The sequence below is a fragment of the Engystomops pustulosus genome, chromosome 8 (assembly GCF_040894005.1).
Source record: "Engystomops pustulosus chromosome 8, aEngPut4.maternal, whole genome shotgun sequence".
In the NCBI taxonomy this organism is placed as follows: domain Eukaryota; kingdom Metazoa; phylum Chordata; class Amphibia; order Anura; family Leptodactylidae; genus Engystomops; species Engystomops pustulosus.
This window is the reverse complement of record NC_092418.1, coordinates 92,580,860-92,606,403: the sequence shown is the minus strand read 5'-3', so window position 1 is coordinate 92,606,403 and position 25,544 is coordinate 92,580,860. Positions and strand designations below refer to the sequence as shown.

Sequence of the window (25,544 nt, the reverse complement as noted above, 5' to 3'; positions counted from 1 at the left end):
ACCGTCCTTATCTCTCTGTTGTGAATGAGCCTGAGACACCTTTCATTTACACTGCTCACTACAGGAGAAGAAAGGAGCAAAACTTTTCCTTAGTAAAGTATATTACAAAGTCTACTTGCACTATTCATTTCTGAATGTGTTTCAAAGGTTTAGTTACACTTTTAAATCTATAGTTGGTAATTACTAGATTTGATAACTAGAATGAATCTTTTTGTATGCTGTGCTGAATACTCTAAATCAATATAAAATGTATATGCAACATTCTATGTTAACTCTCCCTTTCCAATATACACATGCACACTTGGTTTATCTGAGCACGCATGTGTTAATCATAAAAAAGGAAGATGTGGCTTTATGGGGCCATGGGCAAAACTAAAAGTGGGGACACAAAATAAGACTATTTTGTGAACAGTCAAAGTCAGTAAGAGGCTCCTTTAGCCCTGCACAGTAATAACACCTTGTAGTTTACAAACAGTAGTATGTTAAGACAATCATAGGAGATAGATAACTAGACTAGACAGATAGATGACATATATATATAGACAGGAGATAGATGATAAGGATCTTCACCCGGGCATTCAACCAAGGGGTATTAAAAAAGCAATACATCTTCTGCCCACAAAAGTCCACATACAGAGAGCCCCTTTAGGACAGGGGGCTCTGGGCAAATGCCCAGTTTGCCACCCCCTAATGCTGGCCCTGCCGGTCAGCTTCAAGCACACAGCCCCTTTCTACCCATCTTGGACATCTGATGTCATGAAGATGTGGAACAGCCATATATTTTATAACAACCATCATTCATGTGTACTGTATCTATGTCTCAGAAAGATGGTTTCCTATATTGATCATACAGCACACATTAATGATGAATGTGTGCTGTATGAGCAATGTAGGAAACCATCTTTCTGTGACAGATACTAAACAAGAAAACTATTTTATTTTCCTAGAGCCTTTTCTATTTTCAGTTGTAAATGTTTTTTTACAAGCTATAAAAGTTTGTCAGATCTGTTCTACATGTGTAGATTTTAGACAACACCACAAACTGAAATCTCCTCATTTCCTGCAAAAATGCATATGAAAAAGTAAATCTGGATTAAAGGAGGATTTCTTTGCTCAAATTTCCCTTCGGCTCAACACGTGAAAGGACTCTCAAGGCTGTCTTGTTGAGAGAGGGCAGTTTTTTTTCATCAGTTGCACATCAATCTTACTTTACTTTGCCACTGATACTTTCTTTAATTTGGACTTTGCCTCTTGGTTTTTAGTGACTCCAGCAGTAAGTAATCTGACCTGCCATCCTCTCATTTACTACTTTCAAATTTTAACTCAGTTTTCTAAAGGTTTTGTCTTTTTTGTAACATTAGGTGATGAACTTGCAAATTCCTTATGTGGTTCACTACCCCACAAGAGTAAATTATTACAGGCAACCTGGAAAGGCATGGGGAAATGAAAAATATATCCAGTTTATACCCAGTTATAGCCTCTGCCACCTGTAGAGAGTGGATTCTGACATTCCCACAGATAGAGCCGCAGACTTCTTAAAGAGCAATTACATCCTAAATATATTCATCTAAGGCTACATTCACATTAACGTGTGCCCGCCGTACCATAGCACGGTAGGCACATGTCGGCGCTGGGGAGAGGAGGACGCTCACCCCCGCTCCTATCCATCGAGAAACATGGGGCCCGGCGCCGTATTGCATGTCCTATCTTTTCCCGGGGTACGGAACGATACAGTTCCGCATTTGTGCTGCACCATATCGCTCCCGTACGGCGCTGTGCACCCATTGGTGTCTATGAGGGCCGTATATTCAATGTATATACGTTGGCCGTTTATACATCTCTCATACGCCTGTGTGAATGCAGCCGAAAGATAACAATCAGATATAGTGCAGGCAAAACATTAGCCTGGGTTATCAATAAGCCATTATCGTTTAACGGATGAGTTTTCTAAAAATTCTAAACATCGAATCTGACACCATTCATTAGGGGCTGCATCCACTTTAATCGGAGCCATAGCTATGGTGACGGGATGTAGCCCCCTCTGATCAGACTTCGATGAAAAACCCCTTTAAAATACTATAACCAAGTTATTGCCTATAGGAACCAACTGGGTTGGTGGCCATCAGTAAATAGGTTTGTTTAAGATTGCAAAAAAAGGTTGACTCTAAATGCTGAACTCTAGATAAGTTCTGCTGATTTGTCCCGTACTTATTGATTGACAGCCTTCTCTGCCTACACGAATGGAAAGAAGTTTTCTGGCACTAGCTGGTAAAAAAAAGGGTAGGTTCAGTCCACGTGTTTCTAGAACAATGAAGAGCTTATTCAGTCATGGATAAGAGCGCTTCAGTGCTCTAAAACGCATTGATTGAACCTAGCCTATGACCAGTGTGATGAAGACTGTGGGGGAGTCTGTCAGAGAAGTGTCTGAGGTAAAACTGTTCAAGTTTCCCCTGGAAACCAATCAGAGCTCAGCTTTAATTTTATAAACAACTGTGGGAAAATGAAAGATGAGCGCTGATTGGTTGCCATGGGCAACTACAACAGTTCTGCTCTAAGAAACCTCAGAAAAATCTCCCCATGTGATTTTATGAATATGAATGTTTCATTAATAAAGATTGAAGATTTGGACTTTACCAGCTAGTGCAGGCAAACCTCTTTCTATTCGTGTATGCCATTTTGGTCCAAGTTTGTTCCCTTGCACAGCTGTGGTAAATTGAAAAAAAAAGGATCCAACAATCCGGCCAGATTCCAATCCAACTTCAATTTTTATTGATTAAAATTCCATATCACAGTGTAATTCCATAGATCCAACGCGTTTCAAACGGACAAGCCGTTCTTAGTCATGTTATGATGATATGGTAGTGATGGACTAAGAACGGCTTGTCCGTTTGAAACGCGTAGGATCTATGGAATTACACTGTGATATGGATTTGTAATCAATAAAAATTGAAGTTGGATTGGAATCAGGCCGGATCGTTGGATCTTTTTTTTTGTAATTTTTGCCTCAATATACGAGGTGGGTTCCGTGCTGTTTCTGTTTAACGAGAGGCTGGAGGTGATATGGATTTGCTTTTTCTTTTGTGGTAAATTGAACGCTGGTGAGCCAACCCAAACTGTTTTCTTATTCTTCTCTGTATACACACTGATGTAGAGAGAGTTGTCAGTCACTTTGTGCGGAATAATCAGGACTCTCACTGTCAATCAATGTGTGTGGGTGGGGTAATCAGGACTCTCACTGTCAATCACTGTGTGTGGGCGGCGTTATCAAAACTCTTACTGTCAATCACTGTGTGTGTGTGTGTGTGTGGGAGGGGTAATCAGGACTCTCACTGTCAATCACTGTGTGTGGGTGGAATTATCAAAACTCTTACTGTCAATCACTGTGTGTGTGGGCGGGGTAATCAGAACTCTCACTGTCAATCACTGTGTGTGGGAGGTGTAATCAGGACTCTCACTGTCAATCACTGTGTGTGGGAGGGGTAATCAGGACTCTCAGTGTCAATCACTGTGTGTGGGTGGAGTTATCAAAACTCTTCCTGTCAATCAATGTCTGTGTGGGCGGGGTAATCAGGACTCTCACTATCAATCACTGTGTGGGCGGAGTTATCAAAAGTCTTACTGTCAATCACTGTCTGTGTGGGTGGGGTAATCAGGAGTCTCACTGTCAATCACTGTGTGTGGGTGGGGTTATCAGGACTCTCACTATCAGTCACTGCTTTTGCAGAGTAATCAGATTACTATTTCGCCTGTCCTGTATCATATAACCCTAAATTTAATAATAATGTGTATTGCCCTCCTTCCTCCCCACCTCCTAATTCTCCCTTATAGGTTGTTCCTTTACCACCCTCTTACTCTTTTACCTGTGCCCTGACAACTGCCCCACTCTCCTCCCTATCGGCTACCTGCTTGTGTGCTTGAGTGTTTGTCTTGTTTTATGTTTTTCTGTTCTTGATGTACCTCCAAGTCGCAGCTGACGGAAGGTGAAGGAACTTTTGAGAATGCCTGGAAATCCGTAGTCCCGAACGCGTACCCCTCTGGGCAGACCGCTCTGAAAGTGATGTGCCTTATTTTTCTACGTTTTATACATTGTTAAATTTTTGCCACTAAAATAAATAGCTGCCACCCAACAGGAAGTTGAAAGTTGTTAATTTATTACCGTATATCAGGGGTTATGGTTTTTTATGATTACTTGTAAGTTAATTACGGGTCATAAAGAAAGAGGGTTTAGGTACTTAAGGTGCCTTTGGGGTATTATCTTAATTATGCTTCCTACCACCAGTCACAGCTCAATGCTTTTTCAAATATTAAAATTTATTTCACCTACAATATATCCATTGAGTATCATCTGATACAGATGTTATCATTTAATACATAGCAAATGACATAAGAATGTTATATAACATACATCTCACTTATGAATCATACATAATGCCCATGATATGGTGTGGAGAGAGGTGTTTATGTCATTGCAATGGCTACAGCCATCTGGTTTCACCTTTGTGCTGCCAGTAACAAGATGCTCCTGCCAGGTCACAGACGCTGCTAATACTCAATTAGTCTGATTATCTAGTGCGGTGACTACCGTATCCAAGAACTTTAAGTCATCTTAAGTCGGATAAAAGGCAGAAACCTGTCTGTGTGAGATGTGTACAATGAAATATTGTGCATCGTGTAAAGAATATGAAGTGGTTACCTGCATGTAACACTAAGAACTGTCAGGGTCGTAAATAATCACAATGAATGTTCACTAATTCTGGAGCAAATTCACTGGTTCACTGGTTCAGTAGTTGCCCTTTTTGTTATGTGTGATCCTTTTCAGCGGCTGTCAGCTATCACAGTATACAAGGAAAGTGGTCAGACACTGATAAGACCACCCTCGGGACTCCTAAGTCGACATGAGCAGGATTTAAGATGCAAAAATGACAAGTTACAAAATTAGATGTCAATGTGCTCTGCTCCTCCTACTCTATATTAATCTACAGCACATAAGACTCTATGTACAATCTGCTCAGCTACTCCTGCTCTATAACATACTACCTGCAGATAGGACACTATGAACAATCTGTACAGCTCCTCCTGCTCTATAACATGCCACTGTAGATAGGACACTATGTACAATCTGTTCAGCTCCTCCTGCTGTAAATCAAAATGCCTGCACATAGGATGTATGACAAACGGCCCGGTTTCTCCTGCTATAAAATATCCGGCCTGCTGATAGGGCATTATGTACAATCTGCTCAGTTCCTCCTGCTCTATAATTACTTGCCTCTAGTTAGGACACAATGGTATATCTCCTCAACTTTTCCTGATCTATAACATGCTGCCTACAGCTAGGATGCTATGTACATTCTGCTCAGCTCCTCCTGCTCTAAACATGCTGCCTGCAGATAGGACACAATGTACAATCTGCTCAGCTCCACCTGCTCTAAAACTTGTTGTCTGTAGATAGGACACAATGTACTATCTGCTTAGCTCCTCCTACTCTATAAAATGCTGCCTGCAGATAGGGCACACTGTACAATCTGCTCAGCTCCTCCTGCTCTATAATTACTTGCCTGCAATAGGATACAATGTAATATCTGCTCAGCTTTTCCTGCTCTATAGCATGCTGCCTACAGCTAGGATGCTATGTACAATCTGTTCAGCTCTTCCTGCTCTATAACATGCTGCCTGCAGATAAGACACTATGTTCAAACTGAACAGCTCCTCCTGCTTTATAACATGATGCCTGCAGATAGTACACTATGTTCAATCTATAATGTGGTCCCCATTTATTTCTCCTTCCTTCCCTAGCACTTCTATACTCTTGCCAGTCGGGGAGGGGACGGAATGGGAAATAAAGTGATGCCATTAGTTAAGGGTGGTTAGAGGAACAATCAGTAGGGTAAAGGTCTAAAGGTGACAATACTCATGTCTAAGGTTGGGAAAAGGAATAATGCTGCTTGGAGAAGGGGAGAATGGGGAGGGGAACAATGCTGATGATAGTCGTGTTCCCTTTGTGCATATAGGGTGGTATTTTATGCTGCACTTTGATATTTATCATTTCTGGGAATGCATTTTGTGTTGTGAACTCTCTATCAATAGTGGAAAGTTACTGACAGTTAAGGAGACATGAATAGGTGTAAATCCCAATTATGAACACAAGTATGTGTGGTAATTAAGGAAGGTACCCCTAGACTGGGGGCTGATGTTATTAGATGTGAAAGGGTTAATTAGGGTACTATTGCACTATAATAGGGTTGGTGATCTGTGCCTTTAAGATGTGCTCTCACCCCTCTCCTGTTGCTTACCTCATGACGTCTTCCTCTCCTACAGGACGTGGGGGTTTATATGATTTATCACTCATTTTCTCTCCCTCTTTGAGGCGACACTCAAGCTGGCCTTCCTCCCTACGTTATTGAAATGTTATGTGTTTTTGTAACGTTTTTCCTTTGTATTTTATTGTTAATTTCAAGTAACAGCAGGCAGAATGGTGGAAGATTTGAGATACTGTTTGCTCGGTTGGCCGACTTGCCAGCTGGGAAAACAGTTGGGCATACAGTTTCCAGAGCTCATAAATGTGTGATTCTATCCCAAGTGCCTTATTTTTGTATATTATGGGTTAATATTTGCAAAAAATTAAAGATATGACCTAATTTTCTACCCAGCAAGAAGTATCTGTTATATTTAGTAAGTTACCGTATATATTCCAGTATAAGCAGAGTTTTTCAGCACCAAAAATGTGCTGAAAAACCATTACTCGGCTTATACACAAGTAAAGAAAAAAACAAATGTGTACTCTCCTTCCGACGCCCCTCCCGACAGGTCCACTTCTATCCCTCATGGCTCTGGCATCGAGTCCGTGTCCCCGCGGCCCTTCACAGGCATCGTGACAGAGTCTGGCTATATACTACAGGGGGCTGGCAGGCTATATACTAGAGGGGGCTGGCTGGCTATATACTGGGGGGGCTGCAGGCTATACAATACAAGGGGCAGGCAGGCTATACACTAGAGGGGGATGTCAGGCTATATACTGGGAGGCGGGCTGCAGGCTATATAGTACAGGGGGCTGGCAAGCTATATAGTACAGGGGGCTGGCAGGCTATATACTAGGGCAGTGATGGCGAACCTTTTAGAGACCGAGTGCCCAAACTACAACCGAAATCCACGTATTTACCGTGAAGTGTCAACATGAAATTTTAAGCAGTAACTTATTGCTACCTGTTCTTTCACATCTTTCAATTGTATTGGCGGTCTGAGGCCACCAGTTAAAAGAAGGAGGGCAAATTCAGATTATCATTGTAGCTTCTCTCCAGGGTCTCTCTATAAAGGAACAATGGTCGGGTCCAGCATGATGACCTCTAAAGATAATGCAGTTCTGTCAAAACCTCACTTTTCCCACAGTTCCAAACAGCCAACGAAGTGTCGAATAGCACTGAGAAAGCAGCATCCCTTAATTTGCCTGGGACTGCAGGAAGATTGGAAGTGTTTGGTGAACTCATTGGGTGATGGCCTGAGTGCCCATAGAAAGAGCTCTGAGTGCCACCAGGTTCACCATCACTGTACTAGGGGGCTGGCAGGCTATACACTACAGGAAGCTGACAGGCTATATACTACAGGGGCTGACAGGCTATATACTACAGGGGGCTGGAAGGCTATATATTAGGGGGCTGGCAGGCTATATACTACAGGGGGCTGTCTAGCTATATATTACAGGGTCTGTCTGGCTATATACTACATGGGCTGGCTGGCAATATACTACAGGGACAGGCAGGTTATATACTACAGCGGCTGGTATACTATATACTGGGGGGGGGGGGGCTGTGACCATTGCATTTCCCACCCTCGGCTTATACGCAAGTCAATAGGTTTTTCCATTTTTTTGTGTTAAAATTCGAGGTCTCGGCTTAAACTCGAGTCGGCTTACACTCAAGTGTATACGGTACTAAAACTTTGAAAGTTTACTGATATTTGTGTTAAAGGTAATTTATTAAAAGTGCCCTAACAGCTGGTTTACATAAGGTGTTGCATGTCCTCCAATCTGCTTTTATAGGGGATGAATAGTGATGGTACTCTTGTTTTATGTATGTCCAGACGACTAAAAGGGTATATTTTCTCCTAAACCGAGTTTAGCGTCATAACACCCCCTCCCCCCCAACACAATGTTGGCAGCTCCCTATTACTGTGCATTTATAATGTATTACATAATACTATAGGGAAATTTATGATGTCCGTAAATGCACAATAGCCTCTTCAATCAAGTCCCAGACAGAAGTTTCTATGGAAGTCTATTGCCATCCTGTGCCAACCTTCCGATGATGCAAGGTATCAATGCCCTGATTATTGCCCTAATTTATTGAGTTTAATCCTTGCCAGCAGGAATATTTATCCTGGCACAACTTTTGTTTGTCAGATTTCTATGCATTGTCTTCTAGAAGTGAAAAAGAAGCATCTCTATTGATGCCAGTTTCGGGCTCTACACTTTTACGGATGTTGATTATCATATAATATAATAAGGTTATGGACAGCACAATTAACAATGTGTAGCCATTGTATATCCTGATTACAGCATTGTCTAGTTATATTAGCTAAGAAAATAGTTCTAGGAAGAGGAAAGTGAATAAATTATTTTCCTAGTACAGGCAGTCCCCGGGTTACATACAAGATAGGGTCTGGAGGTTTGTTCTTAAGTTGAATTTGTATGTAAGTCGAAACTGTATATTTTATAATGGAAGTTCTAGACAATTTTTTTTCTTTTGCCCCAGTGACATTTGGAGTTTCAAAATTTTTGGTGTAATTGGACCAAGAATTATCAATAAAGCTTCATTACAGACATCTTACAGCTGATCATTGCAGTCTGGGACTATAGTAAAGCATCCAGAGAGATTCACCAGAGGTCACATGGGGCAGAGGGGTCCGTCTGTAACTATGGGTTGTCTGTAAGTCGGGTGTCCTTAAGTAGGGGACCGCCTGTAATCACTTTCACTAGAACTATGAGCAACAGACTTGAGTTGGGTTCTATACAACAATGATTTTATTGCAGAGAAGAAGGAGTTTTCAGAAATCTGAATGTAAAGTAATAGTACAGGTTTTTGACATATGGTCCCATTTGTGTTGGCACAGCCATGTGCCAGATTCAAAGAACCGGCACTGGACCCTACTCAGAAATATTAGGTTCTGTCCATGATTCTGCAGCCTGCTATCAGACACTTCAGACATTGGTCAACACCCCAAATGAAAGGAGAGGGGAGACCACCAAATAATATAGTTGTCAGTACTGTTAAATTAACTCATTTGGTTTATCTGCATATAAAGTCTATGGCCGGGATTATCTGTAGTAGTGCCCAATTTTGCACATTTTTCTAGTGTTGAGCAGGACGCAAAGTTAGCGTCTGTGCCCACCTTTGCAGGTTTGGCCAAATCAATGTGGTGCTTCCATTCTGGCAATTACATACCAGCGGGGCCATCTTGAAGATGGTGGCACCTATGCAACACTGGGATTGGTGGCTTTGCCATCGGCATTTAACAGGTTAACACCCACGATCTTGGGCGCTCAGAACCCGGACCCTAACAGGGTTTGGCTATACTTGGCTTAATTTAAACTTTATCAGGTCTGCTCATCACTAATCACAACAGGTGAACAATGCAGGTCTGAAAAAGGAAAACAAGTAACAGTATAGATATTCTATAAGTTACACTCTGAGGTACAGTATACATGTACTTCAAGGAGGCTATTTCTACATATGAAATATGCATAGATCAGAGATTTAGGGTGATGTAAACATATACTTAGGATATCTATAGATTCTACGTATAGATTCTATAAGCTGGAACTGTACATTTGGCACACAAATCATGCTATAATTTTCACTGGGATGTTAGATTGTAGCGCATGGGGTTAATGAATTGGTACAGAATCTAAAAGGCATAGAACTGCCTCGCACTCCTGGACAGTTATTTTTTTTGTTTGCAGTTCAAGCAAAAAATTGTGCCAAAAAATGTGTAAGAAAACTAGCAAGAAAAGTACCCAAGCACCACCCAAATTGTGTGCCCAAAAAAAGAAAAATTTGTGAGTGTCAAAAAAAAGGACCAATATTGTACTGCTGACACTCAATAAATTTGGTGCAACAAGGGGGGGAAAAACACAATTTTTCCGTCTGTATGTCAATATTGAACACCCACCCATAGTGTCAGAAGAAGAGGTTCTGACTTCAGTATCAATCCCTCTTTGATTTGGAAATTCAGCTCTGCTACATGTTTTTTGTTGCACATCTTACATATACAGGCAGTCCCCAGGTTATCCACAAGATAGGTTCTATAAGTTTGTTCTTAGGTTGAATTTGTATGTATTTCAGAACTGGTATATTTTATAATCGTATCAACAGACAAAATTATTTTTTTAAGTGACAATTTGATTTTTAAAGTCATAGGACCAAGGATTATGACTAAAGAATCATTACAGACACCTTACAGCTGATCATTACAGCCTGGGACTAAAGTAACATCCAGAGAGTTTCACAGAGGTCACAGGGGGCAGAGGGGTCTGTCTGTACCCTGTGAGTCATCTGTAAGTCGGGTGTCCTTAAGTTAGGGACCACATTTATCAAAAGTAGTGGAATCTGTACTATGTGAAGTTTGCCTCACTAATGTGCAGAGTAATGAATACTGGCACACGGTCTTCACCAATCTGGCGCCCCTGCACTGCTTGGGAAGTGTGCACCAACTTTTTTTTTGGTGCACCTTTAACAAAGAGGGCGCAACACAATTCTGTCGAGACGCTGTAATAAATGTGCTGTGCCCTCTATGTTAAAGGTGCGCCAAAAAAAGTTGGTGCACACTTCCCGAGCAGTGCAGTGGGCGCCAGATCAGTAACTAAATTCCCCTTTATGTGCAGAATTTTGTTGCAGGGCGGACATAGTGTGGCCACAACACAATATTGACGCAGACACTTTATAAATACATGTAAAAGCAGTTTGCACGTTGTTTTCAGTGCAAAGTTAGACAGAAAACTGGCGCAAACGCTTTAATAAATGTGGGCCAATGTATGCAAAGTGAATGAAGCCTCCAGTGACCGGCTCCTTCCCCTGCACTTGATGTATAATTACTTACTTGATTCTCTATAAGGAGCTTATACAAAGAGTTGAGAAAAGAAAGCTGATTACACTGGGAATATGTCTATGCCACCCACTAAATCAATTTCTACCTCGCAGCTAAGCAAAGGCAACACCGCCGCATTATTCTCAGTGTATGGCAAATAGGTTGTTCTCAGGACAAGGAGCGCAGATTCTGTACAATGTGGGGAAGACTCCGGCACAGATAGATTAGGGGCACCGGACCGCACTCCTTGGATTTTCTGCTGGTCACATGCTAGCGCCGGCTGCTAAGCAACCACAAAGCCCAGGGAAAAAAGTTCCTTTCTAAACTTGCAATCTGTAGCTGAGAGAAGCTTTGTGCCTCAAGCGCTTCTAACATCTGTTCAGGTCGAGACTGGCAGCTTTCTGACTGGGGGCAAATCAGTCTCCCTGGTCCAAACATCAGACCTAAAGCAAAATGGTCCACAGCATCCAAGGCCAAGCAAGTGCACGGAGCTACTACATATGACATGTGATAAGTGCAGCCAGATAATATCGCCGATCACATGGGTAGATCGCACCGTTATATCCAGGATATCCCATCAGGCAAAAGGAGGTGTCAAAAAAACTGATGCAAAATCATATTAATAAAAAAAATGAAGGCAGATGTAGCAGAGCTGAGTTTGTCATTTCATACGTTAATTCATGTGGCTTTGCATAGGAATGCAGGTAAACAAGCGTTTAAGCCTTGACGCATCTGTACGAGTAGTTATAGATAATGTGATATAATATTTTATCATAAAATATATTGGAAAATAGTTTATGGCAGAGCAGAAGGATTTATGGACATAGATGGCCGGTTAGTATAATATGTTATAAAAGTGATAAGATATGCAGCATAATACAAAAACTATATATATAATGATAGATCATAATTTATAATAATAGGAACCAAAAATAAAATCTAATTTAGATGAATAGAGGACGTTCAATTACTCTACTTATTGTGCACTGATGAAGGACGATATGATCGTAAAATATAAGGTTATCTATAGGTTACACTAAAAATCAATCACATATACAGTAATAAAATGATACAACCCATACTGGATATGTGCAATTTGATGGAATCATGGATTCAACTGACCTTATAATTCACTGTAATTCTTTGTAACTATCATCTTGCTATATTTACACCTGAATAAATTGTTATTATTCGTAAAGAATTGAATAAAAATTCGCTATATAAATAAAGATAATTATTAATCTGTGTGCTATATAAATAAATATAATTCTTATTATTAAACCATAAAATGATACAAACTATATTACTCAATAAATGAATAAGGTAACATTGTATCCTATGAGGGACAGTATTAGAGACAGTGCTACATTAGGGCTACAAGTGTCCTAAGCACAGGGTCACACAGTGATAAACAGTCTGGAGCCTTACCCTGGGAATTTGAGGTCTGGATGCAGAAAGTGAAGAACAGACCCATGAGGAGAAGAGGAGCAGCAGGTCTGTGCATTGTGTAGAATCCCCCCATCGCTGTCTCATGGAGAGTATGGACCAGCCTGCAAGCAGAGAGCTGGCCCAAGTGACACCAATGTGAATTGCTCCTTAAGTAGCCAAGTGGATGTCTTTTTTTTCTTATCCAGCTAGTTGTGGAAGAAAGGCGTGTTCTCCAGCTGAGGCAATAAACTCCCACCCTCCACACATCACATAAGCTCTTTAGAACTTGTAGCCAGGGAACCAGCATGACTGGATAACCATTACAATCCACTAGTCTGTCACAAGTGCTTCATCTATTTAGGATGGGTTATAAAGAGGGGGGAGGGAGAGGGGGACAACCTGCTCTAAAAGGAACACAAAGAGTAGAACCCCTGACAACTTTTCTTGCTTACTTAGAACATCTGTAAACACTATAATGATAATAATTCTTTATTTATATAGCGCCTACAGATTACGCAGCACTGCACAAAGCTTGCCAAATTGGTCCATGTCCCCATGGGGCTCACAATCTAACAGTATGTTTCTTTTTTGGAGTGTGGGAGGAAACCGGAGGACACTCACACAAACACAGAGAGAACATCTTTGCAGATGTTGACCTGGGTGGTATTTGAACCCAGGACTCCAGCGCTGCAAGGCAGAAGTGCTACTTACTCAGCCACCGTGCTATATAATATCTCTAACTAATGAAACCGGGACTAGGTAGCCTGTCACCAGATTTTACTCCATTATACTATTAGCCCCCTCAGGTAGGGGAGAAAATATCCTTTATAGAATTTCTTTAAACTATCAAAATTCTTATCCGAATTTATGTGAAAATGAGCACAGAAGAGTCATATTTTGCCTGAGATGAGTCAGGTTTAGAGGCTATCGGGGGGGGGGGAGTGTTACTTCAGATACCCATATATTTGGTTCTTTAATATCTAGAAACATGCTTTAAGTGTCATTTTCAAGATACGACTCTCATCTATTAGGTCACATTGGTCACATTTGAGCTACATAGCCGAGGATATGGACATAAAGATAGAGATAGTTGCAAATGCAAGCTACAGATACAAATTTTTTTTCAAAAAATTCAATTACTGCCTTTTTTAACTGTTAGGTAGTTCACAAAACCACAGGCCTGTTGCGATTTGAAAGATGAGATTCTTCATTTTTAATATGACAATATACTATACAACTGAAGATAGAGGCATCTGAAATGACCCTCCCCATACAGCCATAAACTCACCTCATTTTCACATTACTTTTTTTTATAGGTTTGGTGAGATTTCCCTTAAATGAGGGAATTCTAGAAAGGACATTTCATTCCCTACCTGAGGGGCCTGGTAGTTTTATTGGGTAAAATCTGGTTACGGGACCCCTTTAAGTCACGATGTTTAATAAACTACTGCACTTAATTGAGTCTACATAATGTTAGATTTAATACGCATTGCAATGCAATTCATCCCTATGATATAGATCTGTAATATGGTCTGCAAAGTCTACTATAGGGTCCTACATTACCTGAATTTTATATGTGACATTACCAGTGGCCCATTACACAGCAAGACTTATAAGGGAAAATATATCACTCAGTGGGGGCAATATCCAGTTTCATACAGAGTGCCTAAAGCCCCCCATGCACATTAGACAGGTGTTGTCTGAACTCTCTCCTACACGCGCATGAGCGACTTGAGTAGTTGAATTCCAACTATCCCGATCATTAACTTTCCCGATATCTGCCTTGGGATGCCCCATACACATTAGACAATCAACCAAGCCCATCAAATTCTTCTTAAGGGCCCTTTAATGTAGATTAATGCTGACTCACTATGTAACAAGTCATAAAGAACCTATTTAGCTTGTCCAAATGGGCCCCAGTGCAAAGTCTGTGCCAGGGCCATGACTATAATGTATGGTGTTTAGTACTAGTCTTCTCATATGGCACATGACTTATAGGCCCCGCGTGAACTCTGCACCCCCTCAAGTTACGCCCCCGTTAAATGGGGATATTTATCATAAGTCTCTTAGAGCAGAACTGTTCTAGCTGGCAAGAACCAATCAGAGCTCAGCTTTCTTTTTCCCACAGCTGTTTATAAAATTAAAGCTGATCTCTGATTGGTTTCCATGAGCAACTAGAACAGTTTTACCTCAGAAACTTGATGATAAATCTCCCCCATAATCTTTATTCTCTTGGCAGCCCATTCCTGGTTTACATCAAGAGGTGCCACCAGCCAATGACAATATTACATCTATGTAAACAATGTAAACAACCAAGGAATGGAGGCATGTCAGTATGGAGTGATGATCGAAACTAGTGTTTGTCCCATGGTAAAAAAGATCTCATGTGTGTCATCTCATGTAAGGATCTCATGTGCTGCCTTTTCTATACATGGCTTTGGGGCATTAAATGGTGAAGTAGCCTTAAAACATTCACAGTCAGGCTCCTTCCTCCTCCATATATTTCTTAGTACATTCCCAGACATTTCCGTCCTTCCTTTGGTATAGCCATAGTACATTCCCAGTCAGTCTCCTTATTCCTTTGGCAACTGTACATATACAGGTGGTCCCTGGGTTACATACAAAATAGGTTCCAAAGGTTTGTTCTTAAGTTGAATTTGTATGTAAGTCGGAACTGTATATTTTATAATTGTAGATCCAGACAAAAAAAAATATTTGCCCCAGTGACAATTGGAGTTTCAAAATTTTTTTCTGTAATGGGACCAAGGATTATTAATAAAACCTCTTTACAGACACCTTACAGCTGATCACTGCAGTCTGGGACTACAGTAATGTATCCAGAGTGGGCAGAGGGGTCCGTCTGTAACTAGGGGTCGTCTGTAAGTCGGGTGTGCTTAAGTAGGGGACCGCCTGGAGTGGGGTTATCGCACATGACGCATGGTCCATGTTTTGGCACAAGAACCATGCTATAATTTATACAAGGATGTTAGATTGTGTTCACCAAAAGCAGTGTTGGGAGACTAGAAGCACAGGAAAAGCTGTGCCCAAATTGGGCGCCCAAAAAAAAGGCGCAAGTGTCGGAAAAAAGGGCAAATATTGTGGCAGCAACACTTCATAAATAAGGCACAACAGACGCAGCAAGGCAAAAGAGAATAAGCCTGTTTTCTGTGGGAAAGTCAATAATAAATGCCCCCCATAGTCTCCCTTAGGTTCCTAGTCAGGTTCTTTTCCCCGTGGCACCTAGATGAGTAGCCTCCAATCAGTCTGCTCCTGCTGTAAATGTAGACCAAAGTAAGTTTTTAAATGGAACCTGTCACCTTTAGACCTCACAATAAACCCCTAACAGTATCTTATTGGTGACTGTCATTGGGGCCCATTTACTAAGGGTCCGAACGCCGCACTTTCGTCGGGTTTCCCGAATATTTCCGTTTAGCGCCAAATTGCCCCAGGATTTTGCTGCACGCGATCGGATTTTGGCGCTTTGGCGGCGGCTTGCACGCGACAGAAATCGGAGGGCATGGCCGTCGGACAACCCGACGGATTCGGACAAACCGCAGAATTTTTAAAAGGTTTTGTGTCACAAGATCAAGCACTCACATGCACCAGGAAGAAGAAGAAGGTGAACTCCGGCGGACCTCGGCACAGCAGCGACACAGGAAGGAACTCGGACGCGGACCTGAATCCACGTTGGACAACGCACCGCGGGATCGCGACAGGACTGGGTAAGTAAATCTGCCCCATTGTGTTGAAATGTTTCTAGTGTATGTCATGTATCCCCCATTATTTTATTTGAGATCAAGTCAAGGAGGTGGGAGATCTCTTGCATCCAGTCTGGCTTCCCCACCTCCTCACAGTCACTCTTACTGGTAAAATCTGCCCCTCCACGCACCCCTCAGCACTGCCCCAGCTCCACTTCACTACTACATATTTTGTGCATGTGTGGTTGACCTGTAATTTTTGCACCAGACAGTCTCCCTCCCTCCCCAACCGGCTCCAGCGGTGCACCACACATGTGTATAATTCTCACGCATGCACAGCTGGAGTTGGCTGGGGCCAAGCTGTCCATCGCTGAAATGACAGGCATATCGCACATGGCCGGGAATTTAAAACTAGGTAGTAGTGACATGGAGCAGGGGGCAGTGCCGAGGGGCGTATGGAGGGGCGGATTTTACCAGCCATAACGGCCATGCAGAGGCATGAGGACTGGATACAAGAGCTCTCCTGCCTCCTTGACTGGATCTCATTAAAAATTATGGCAGATAAAACCTTTTTGGGCCAAGGCATCAATACGGAAGAGCCACACTGCCAAAATGACACAATTCCTGTCTATACGTATGGTACTGTCATGGGTTTATAGTGAGATTATAAGGTGACAGGTTCCCTTAAAGTTTTAGCATACACTAAATCCCTGTGGCTTTCATGGGATAATAAATGAAACAAATAAATAATATATCTTAGTTTTGGAGAAAACCCATATTTTACAATTATGCAAACGAGCCTCAGGGGTTCCTGTCTCCTGCATCTCATTTGCATAATTTTAAAGGATGGTTTTCTCCAAAACTAGGCTATTAGAAGCAAAAAAAAAAGAATCCTTTTCCAGGATGCACAAGCGAGCATGTAAGTGTTCCTGCATCAATGTGGTAGATTTCCTTTAATCCCTTGTGCCATAATCCAACATCACAGAGAAAACTATAGCAGGGTTAGAGTGCCAATGACACAGACCCCGCACCACGATTGATAAATGCCCCACTATTTGTTTAATAGGCAGAGGATCAATATACCCAGAAATAAAAATGAGGATTAGGCACAGGAGGATGACCAAGCATGGAATAGTCCACCAGCCCAGGAGATGGGACGTGCACATTGTTATACTTTTAAACGTATCATTATTGTCAGGGGATACTTTTTATACTGATGACTTTTTATACTTTTTATACTGATGACTTTTCATCCTGAGATGAGAAATCCTCTTCTGAATGTGAATGTTATTCCTTCATTATATGACAAGTTAATACAATATTTAATAGTTGGACAACCCTTTTGAGCAGAGGGGACACCCACAACAAACAGGTGCTCTGGTTCTTATACTCTGAACTGTGGGAATTCTGGGTGTAACTTCCTCATTGCAGACACAAAAAACTGTATTGTGACCATCCGAAAGTCTAACAGCCCATTGTTCCTCCACATCTGGAACGTATCCACATGGGTTGCGCACTGTTAAAAAGTTAAAGGGACATTTGCATTATAGCTACTGATCAAATTCTGTTTGAATAACTGAGAATGTTTGGATGTATTGTCACCCAGGCACGTTAGTAATGTGATGTGTTACATTTTACGTCTTATTATCAAGCGCGGATTGGACTACCCCTGTCTGGTTTTCTATGAGCAGAAGAAACATTGTTACAAAGTTCTCTACTTTACCCCGTAACTCTAGGCAACCTTTTTCTGTCTTGTTCGGATTTAGAACCTTGTAACTCTACAATTGCTAGTAAACAGCATAAGATGGAGATTTATTAAGAGCACATATGATCAATGCTGGTTCAGGGCTCCCTAGGGACCGGTACGACATAGCACCAGGGTCAAACCACATGAGGCACTAGGGCAGATCAGCATATTCAATGAGTTTTGGCATTTTCGGAATAACAAAGAGGGGGGGGGGGAGACACTTTCATCCAAGCTTCCCCCCCAGCAAGAGCAGCACATCAAGCCTCGTCTCCCTCTCCCCTATGTCTGCTGTCACCGCAGAGCTCAAGCCTTGATAAATTCCTTGGGTTGAAGGGCCTTCTTATTGTTCTCTGCTTTGTTTCACTGTTTCCAACTTACTGGAATTCTTGTCGTGGTTTCACAGCAAGGTTCATTCTGACCAAACGTCACCAGCCGAGTCTCTCTGTAGAGCTGAATCTCTGAAGTTGTTTTAATCCAGAAAAACAAGCTCGAAACTAAAGGAAGACTGGGGAAAAGGGAAAAGCTGCTGGATATCAATCCCATCTAACTGCTGCTGAATAGCCCCTAATGCTTCTTTTTTCACATTTAGCTGACATCATTCTCTAATGAATGAACTGTGATGTTTACATAATGAATCAATGTATGGACTCGTCTCCCAATGACCCTCCGCTAGGGAGGCTGCATACACATCCTATTAGCAGAGTTTAATTGCTTGCTAATTTAATAGTTATTTGTAATGACTGATCGACTCTCACATTTAAACAAAGTTGCGGCTGGAAATTTGCATTTAATTTTTTTTTTAATTGTTCTAACTTCTGGATTTTTTTAAACTTGCACAATTACTTCAGTTCATAGAGTGCGGATTTAGTATGTTTATTTATCTTATTTTTTTGCTAAATCTGGTCTACCTGCTTGTAGAAAGAGTGATTTTAATAAATTGGAATACATAAGAATCACTATTTTAGTTGCAGTATGTATTATCACTGTACTGTTATATCAATGTATATCTCTGTATTGTGAAATCACTGTGTGTATTATCTCTGTACTGTGACATCAATGCATGTATTATACCTGTACTGTGACATCACTGTGTATTATCCTTATGCCATGACAGCATTGTGTGTATTATCCCTGTACTGTGACATCACTGTGTGTATTATCTCTGTACTGTGACATCACTGTGTGTATTATCCCTGCACTGTGACATCACTGTGTGTATTATCCCTGTACTGTGACATCATTGTGTATTATCTCTGTACTGTGACGTCACTGTGTATTATCCCTGTACTGTGACATCACAGTGTGTATAATTCCTGTACTGTGACATCACTGTGTGTATAATTCCTGTACTGTGACATCACTGTGTGTATTATTTATGTACTAGCAAAACATATGTTACTAGTTCCTAAATGCAATTGTTTAGGTCTATATTGTGCTTGAATTGCATTTCAAAATACAATTTAAAAGTCGATGGATGTCATAGAGAATGTGGGGGTCCCCACTTGGTCACTATGACACAGAGAAAAGAGCCTGGTAGGAAGACCCCAATCCTTGCAGACCTGGCCTTATTGTCTGTATCTTTTACAGCAGCAAGAAAAAATGTTGATTCTCCATTTAGATTCTTGAGCTGAAGGTGTTAATATCAATCCAGCCTTGTAACTTGTTCCCACCTGTTTATTACACACGGATTCCATTCATGTGACATCACATGACCAGGGATATAATGAGCAGTGCACCTGTGTGACATCACATGACCACGGATATAATGAGCTGTGCACCTGTGCTATATCACTTGACCAGGGATATAATGAGCTGTGCAACTGTTTGACATCACACGACCAGAGATACAATGAGCTGTGCACCTGTGTGACATCACATGACCAGAGATATAATGAGCTGTGCACCTGTGTGACATCACACAACCAGAGATATAATGAGCTGTGCACCTGTGTGACATCACATGACCAGAGATATAATGAGCTGTGCACCTGTGCACCTTCATTACAAAAACAGTATCAATTACATGAGGAAAGTGGACAGGCCCTTTAAAGAATATCAGTGGTTTGCTCCAAAAACCATCATAGCTGAATCTTTTTTGGCAACACTGCGGACGCCCATTTTGTTCATATCGTTAGACCATTGTCTGAAAGTGGAAAAACCCTTTATGGCTATAAACCAGGAAGTGGAAGAACATGTCTGGCCTTAAGTGAGGTTACAATGAGTAATACAAACTTTATATGAAGAGAGCAAGGAAAGAAAATGCCCAAGGCTGCAGCGCACAGAAGATGGGATTGTGCGGGTGCTGTGATTTATATCATATAGAAATGTGGGGAGTGGGTTTACATGCATAAAACACTCCTGCTTTTCAATGCAGGCACTTCCCATCCTAGATACACTCAATTGCTGATGAATTCAGGTCAGCTGGATCTACAGTTAGGGTTCACTGAACCCTATAAAGAACAGACTGGCTCTAATGACAAGAGTTCAGAGTGAATGCTCAGCAGAGTGTGCATGGGAGTCAACAGGTCATGCGACATCCAGGGAGCCTCGACTCCCCTCTACTGACAGTCCATGAAGAGAGATATCAATGAAAATAAATACAGGCTGTCCCCGGATTACGTACAAGATAGGTTCTTTAGGTTTGTTCCTAAGTTGAATTTCTATGTAAGTCGGAACTGTATATTTTATAATTTTTGCGTTGTCATAAGAACCAGGATTAACAATAAAGCTTAATTGCAGACACCTGTGATAACTGTTACAGCTGTTTATTGTAGCCTAAGGCTAAAGTACAGTAAATTAACAATTACCAGAGGTCCGTTTGTAACTAGGGGTCGTCTGTAACTCGGGTGTTCTTAAGTAGGGGACCGCCTGTAAATGATATTAAATTATTTCAAATCATTTTTGCATGTTATAGACCCATGCCCATGGGGGAATATTTATTATACGCTGGCGCTCGTGCGCCAGCGTATGATCGCCCCGCCGCTGCAAATCCGCAACCCGATACATCAAGAGGCTTCTGCCTCTTGATGTATCGGGCTGCCAGCAGCGCAGCGATTAACCTACGCCAGGCAGGGCCTGGCGTAGAAAAAGACACAGCCGGCGACTTTTCACGTATGCGGCAGCCCCGCGCCGGCCCACTCCCGTCCGGCCGCGCCCCCCGCTCGGCCAGCCGCGCCCCCCTTCACGCCCCATCACGTCCCACTGGTGTGAAGGTGGCGGATTGGGGAAAATAAACGCAAAAGCTAGCAATAAGCCGCTGGCGGTGCGCAGAGGTCCTGATAAATATGCCCCATAATGTTCACTAAAGAAAGAATTACCAGATACACTTGCATCCACTATGTGGTCCCCCAAAAATGGCAATAGAGATCGCTGACCCTCTGGTGCCTTGTGTTCCTGGTCTCGTCAGATGAGAAGCAATGACATTGGGGCACATTTACTTACCCATCCGGAGGAGTTCACCAAAAGTGCATTGTCCGAAGATAATGCACTGTGCCGCAATTAACTAAGATCGTGCGCCTGATATCCTGCATGTGTCGCTTCCCCGCTCAGGTCCAAGGAGTTCACCGTCTTCTTCCTGGTGCATGTAAGTGCATTGTCTTGCAACAAAGTTAAATCCCACGCTCAGTCTGAATCAGTCAGATTCTCCAACGGCCCACCCCCCGATTTCTGTCGCATGAAAGCCAGTGCAGCCGGCCCCATTCAATCAGGTGCAACACAATCCCTTGTTAAATCCCTGTCCCAGCCGTGCAATCCCCGAAAATGTCCGAAAGTCCGGCAAAAATGCGTCCACTGACCCTTAGTAAATAAGCCCCATCATGTTACTTATGCTTTTGACAGATGAACCAGTCTCCGTTTTGCTCCAAAACTAGTTACTCATCAAGTTAATCTTTGCAATCAGTATAATCCAGCTATGCCACATATTCATAGAAAAGGTAAAGTGCAGTAGCTATAACATAGCATAGACAAGTATTGGAATATTATATGCAGACATGCACATATATACACAGAACACACTCATACACTCAAACATTACACATACACAATACACTCACATGCATATTTATACATATGCAACACACATACATACACACTACAAAGTCATGCATACACATTACACACATACAATACATACTGTACATACATACTACACACATACATACTTTACAAACAGATTACATATATAATACATACTGTAGATTCACATTACAGACACATTCATACATACACACTACACACATACATACTGTACAAATAGATTACATACACAATACATACTGTAGATTCACATTACAGACACATTCATACATAGATATAGCACACATACATACTGTACACACATACAATATATACTTTACATACTCATACATACTATACAAACAAATTACATACACATACACACTGTACATACAGATTAGACATCATATACATTACACACACATACAGCACTTAATGTACATACACATACTTTATACACATTACAAAAAAAACTTTCCATCAGCAGTACCAACACACATCAATACCAACATCACACACAAATATACTTATACATACACATTGCACACATATATTTATGCATACACAACACATATACATGCATAACATATGATATCCACATACATTCACAGAACACATGCATGCATATTCATACATACACACACATTACACGCACACACACACATACTGTACATACACATAAAGCTTTCCATCACCAGGACTAACAGATGGGTGTCTGAGCTTCCCTTTAAACATACCCTGGCCAGGTATGGACGTGGCCTGTGGCCTGGTGGCTGCATGTAGTCGTTGCGTGATCTTTTATGTCTATGTAAGCAAATGGACTTTTTGATCATAAGTAAAATCAAGAGTTTTCATATCGTTAGATTCTTTTTCTAAATTATACAGTAAGAACTGGATTTACTTTTGGCATCACATGCCTCTAGGGATTTTTTTTCTCCAGTATTTTCCCTGGATGATCTTACTGGTCTGGGTTTCCCCCATGGCCCTCCATGTCTTGTTTGTATAGAGTCTTATACCACGCTGTCTTCTTTAGGTTTGCTTGTCTGGTTTCCATGGCTATTGATTGGCACTTTGTGTTACGGTTCTTTCTATTTAACCTTTTATATTCTGATGCGTCCAGTGATTCTGATAACTTGGCAGAGTTCCTGGATCGGGCCGACGTGTTACTTCTGCTCGCCACTTTGCTGAATGCATTTCTGTGTTCATTGAAGGACGCGTGTTTTCTTACCATCTCAAAAAAAAAATCATCATTAAAGGGGGAAACGCTCGGCTTTGTCTTCAAATGGCACAAACCGAAAAGCCTTCCAGGCAGTGTCCATGTTTCCCCTTTATTAGTGCTCAGTGGGAGGTCTATTGGCTTTACTAATTGAGATTGCGATTTATTAAAAGAGAAATGAAACATTACGTCTCCTCCTGTATAAGAAAAGTGTGTATGTAATGTACTCTCCCTACAAAAGAGGTTCTTCAGCAGCTGTGGTTAGTGACATAGCAAAAAGGGTTGTACTGTTGCAATCAGAGTCCTGAACTAAGGTGGGGGGCACAGTAGTTTTGGACCTAATAATTTTTCCTTAGTAATACCCTCATTCAGAAACAGGATCTAAAACAACCCCATTCTTACAAATGTCTCAAAAATGTCGCACAAATGTCTCAAGGCATTTCTTTCCAATTTCTACGTTTTCCTTGAGTATGATGTCGTCTGGAGATTTTTTTTTTTTGCGCCAAAAAAATGTTGCAAGTTTTAGACCATTGGAAAAAGATAAATGTCATTTGCGAAATATAGCACATCTGGAATAGAAGATAGATGTGTCTTACTGATGATAAACTAATGTCAGGCGGACTTCAATGGACATTTCAAGAGTCTCCAAAAGGCGTAAAGAAATTGCAATACTCAAAAAACGTCTCAAAAAAAGAAATATATAAATGACCCCTTTGCGTTCCATTCTATTAGTAATTAATACTATGGGGCAGATTTACTTACCCGGCCCATTCGCGATCCAGCGGCGCGTTCTCTGCGCTGGATTCGGGTCCGGACGGGATTTATGATGGTAGTTCCTCCGCCGTCCACCAGGTGGCGCTGCTGCGCTGAAGTCCGCTGGAATGCCTCAAAATACACCGGCCTGTCCTGGATGAAGGTGAGTGAAATTTTCGCAACACAATTTTTTTTTAAATGCGCCGGTTTTTCCGAATCCGTCGGGTTTTCGTTCGGCCACGCCCCCCGATTTCCGTCGCGTGCATGCCGGCGCCGATGCGCCACAATCCGATCGCGTGCGCCAAAATCCCGGGGCAATTCAGGTACAATCGGCGCAAATCGGAAATATTCGGGTAACACGTAGGGAAAACGCGAATCGGGCCCTTTGTAAATGTCCATCCCTTACAGCCGTAGACACAGCCAGGGTCAGCTCCTCGTTTTAGTAGGCCCCTGGGTGACAGAGCCTCAGTGGGCCCATTTGTAGTGAACTCATGTGGCAGCATTAAAAATTCAGAAACTAAAACAGTTCCTGTTCCCTAAAATATTCCCTAGTTTATCATACAGCCCCTTCATGGTTATTTTATATAAATCCCCCTAACCCCCATGGATTCCTTATGTACAGCCTTATATGGGCCCCCCAGCAGCCCTGGGCCCTGGCACTTGCCCGGGTATGTCCAGTGCTGAAACTGCCCCTTCACACAGCCACTATTACTGTGTACTTGCCAACATTTCTGAATTTTCAGGGATATTTATCTTCTCCTATGTTCAAAAGGGATGGGGGAAGAGCAATCTCTGAGCAGTATTGGAGCAGACTGCAGGCAGTACTAGGTGTAGGGTATAAAGGCCCCAATTTTTTTCCAACAAGGAGTTGCCAAGCACAGTATTTTAAGTTTAAAAGGGTTTGCCGATGAATGAAAAATCTCAAATCTCAATCCCCTAGTGATGTTTACACAATATGTTTACACAATAAAAATCATTTTTAACCCCTTACTTTATCATTTTATTCAGTTGGATTGCTGTTTTAGCTCGTATCACTCAGTGATGGTCAGTGTAAGATTTCAGAGTGTGGGCAAGGACTGTCTAAGCAGGCACTTCATGATCCATGTATGCTGTGAGATCCTGTGTGCTGACAATGTGCTTCGATTATTAGGGTTCAGGGTTTATTTACACTTGCATTTAACTTCTGAACATTCACTAGTATCTGACACATAGAAAGAGAGATGAGACAGATCAGAGAAGAGAGATGATGAGATCCATGAGATGCATATAACATACAATGATACTCTCAACTCTGCTAACTCACCTATAACACACACAGTTCTGCTATATACCGCAATGTGTTGATGTTTTGTTGTGTGTCAGTCTGTGTGAGCTCATCCTGGAATGCAAGGGTGGGGGCTACAGGGAAAGAGCAGAGAGGAGCTCAGCATCAGAAAGGAGAACAATATGTTTGACGACCCTAAACTCAGAAGATCCAGGGTCGGTTCTAGGAGCAACCAAAATTTTGTACACCAGGACTGATAAAGACAGGCTGGAATTATATCTGTGAAATGCTGTATTTTTGTTGAGCACAGTGAATTAGAGAATGTGTTATTTTGTTATCCCTCATATA

At 41.7% G+C, this 25,544-nt stretch overlaps 1 protein-coding gene across 5 annotated transcripts in view; it reads right to left on the bottom strand.

Moving 5' to 3' along the window:
- LRP2 (LDL receptor related protein 2) overlaps positions 1 to 12,710 on the bottom strand; it is a 144,697-nt gene extending 131,987 nt beyond the window's left edge. For all 5 annotated transcript variants that reach the window (XM_072121786.1, XM_072121787.1, XM_072121789.1 and 2 more), the window contains exon 1: positions 12,505 to 12,710. In XM_072121786.1, the coding sequence (XP_071977887.1) occupies positions 12,505 to 12,598 (94 nt within the window). In that variant the 5' untranslated portion in view covers positions 12,599 to 12,710. The remainder of the gene's footprint in view (positions 1 to 12,504) is intronic.
- Positions 12,711 to 25,544: the final 12,834 nt, after the last annotated feature.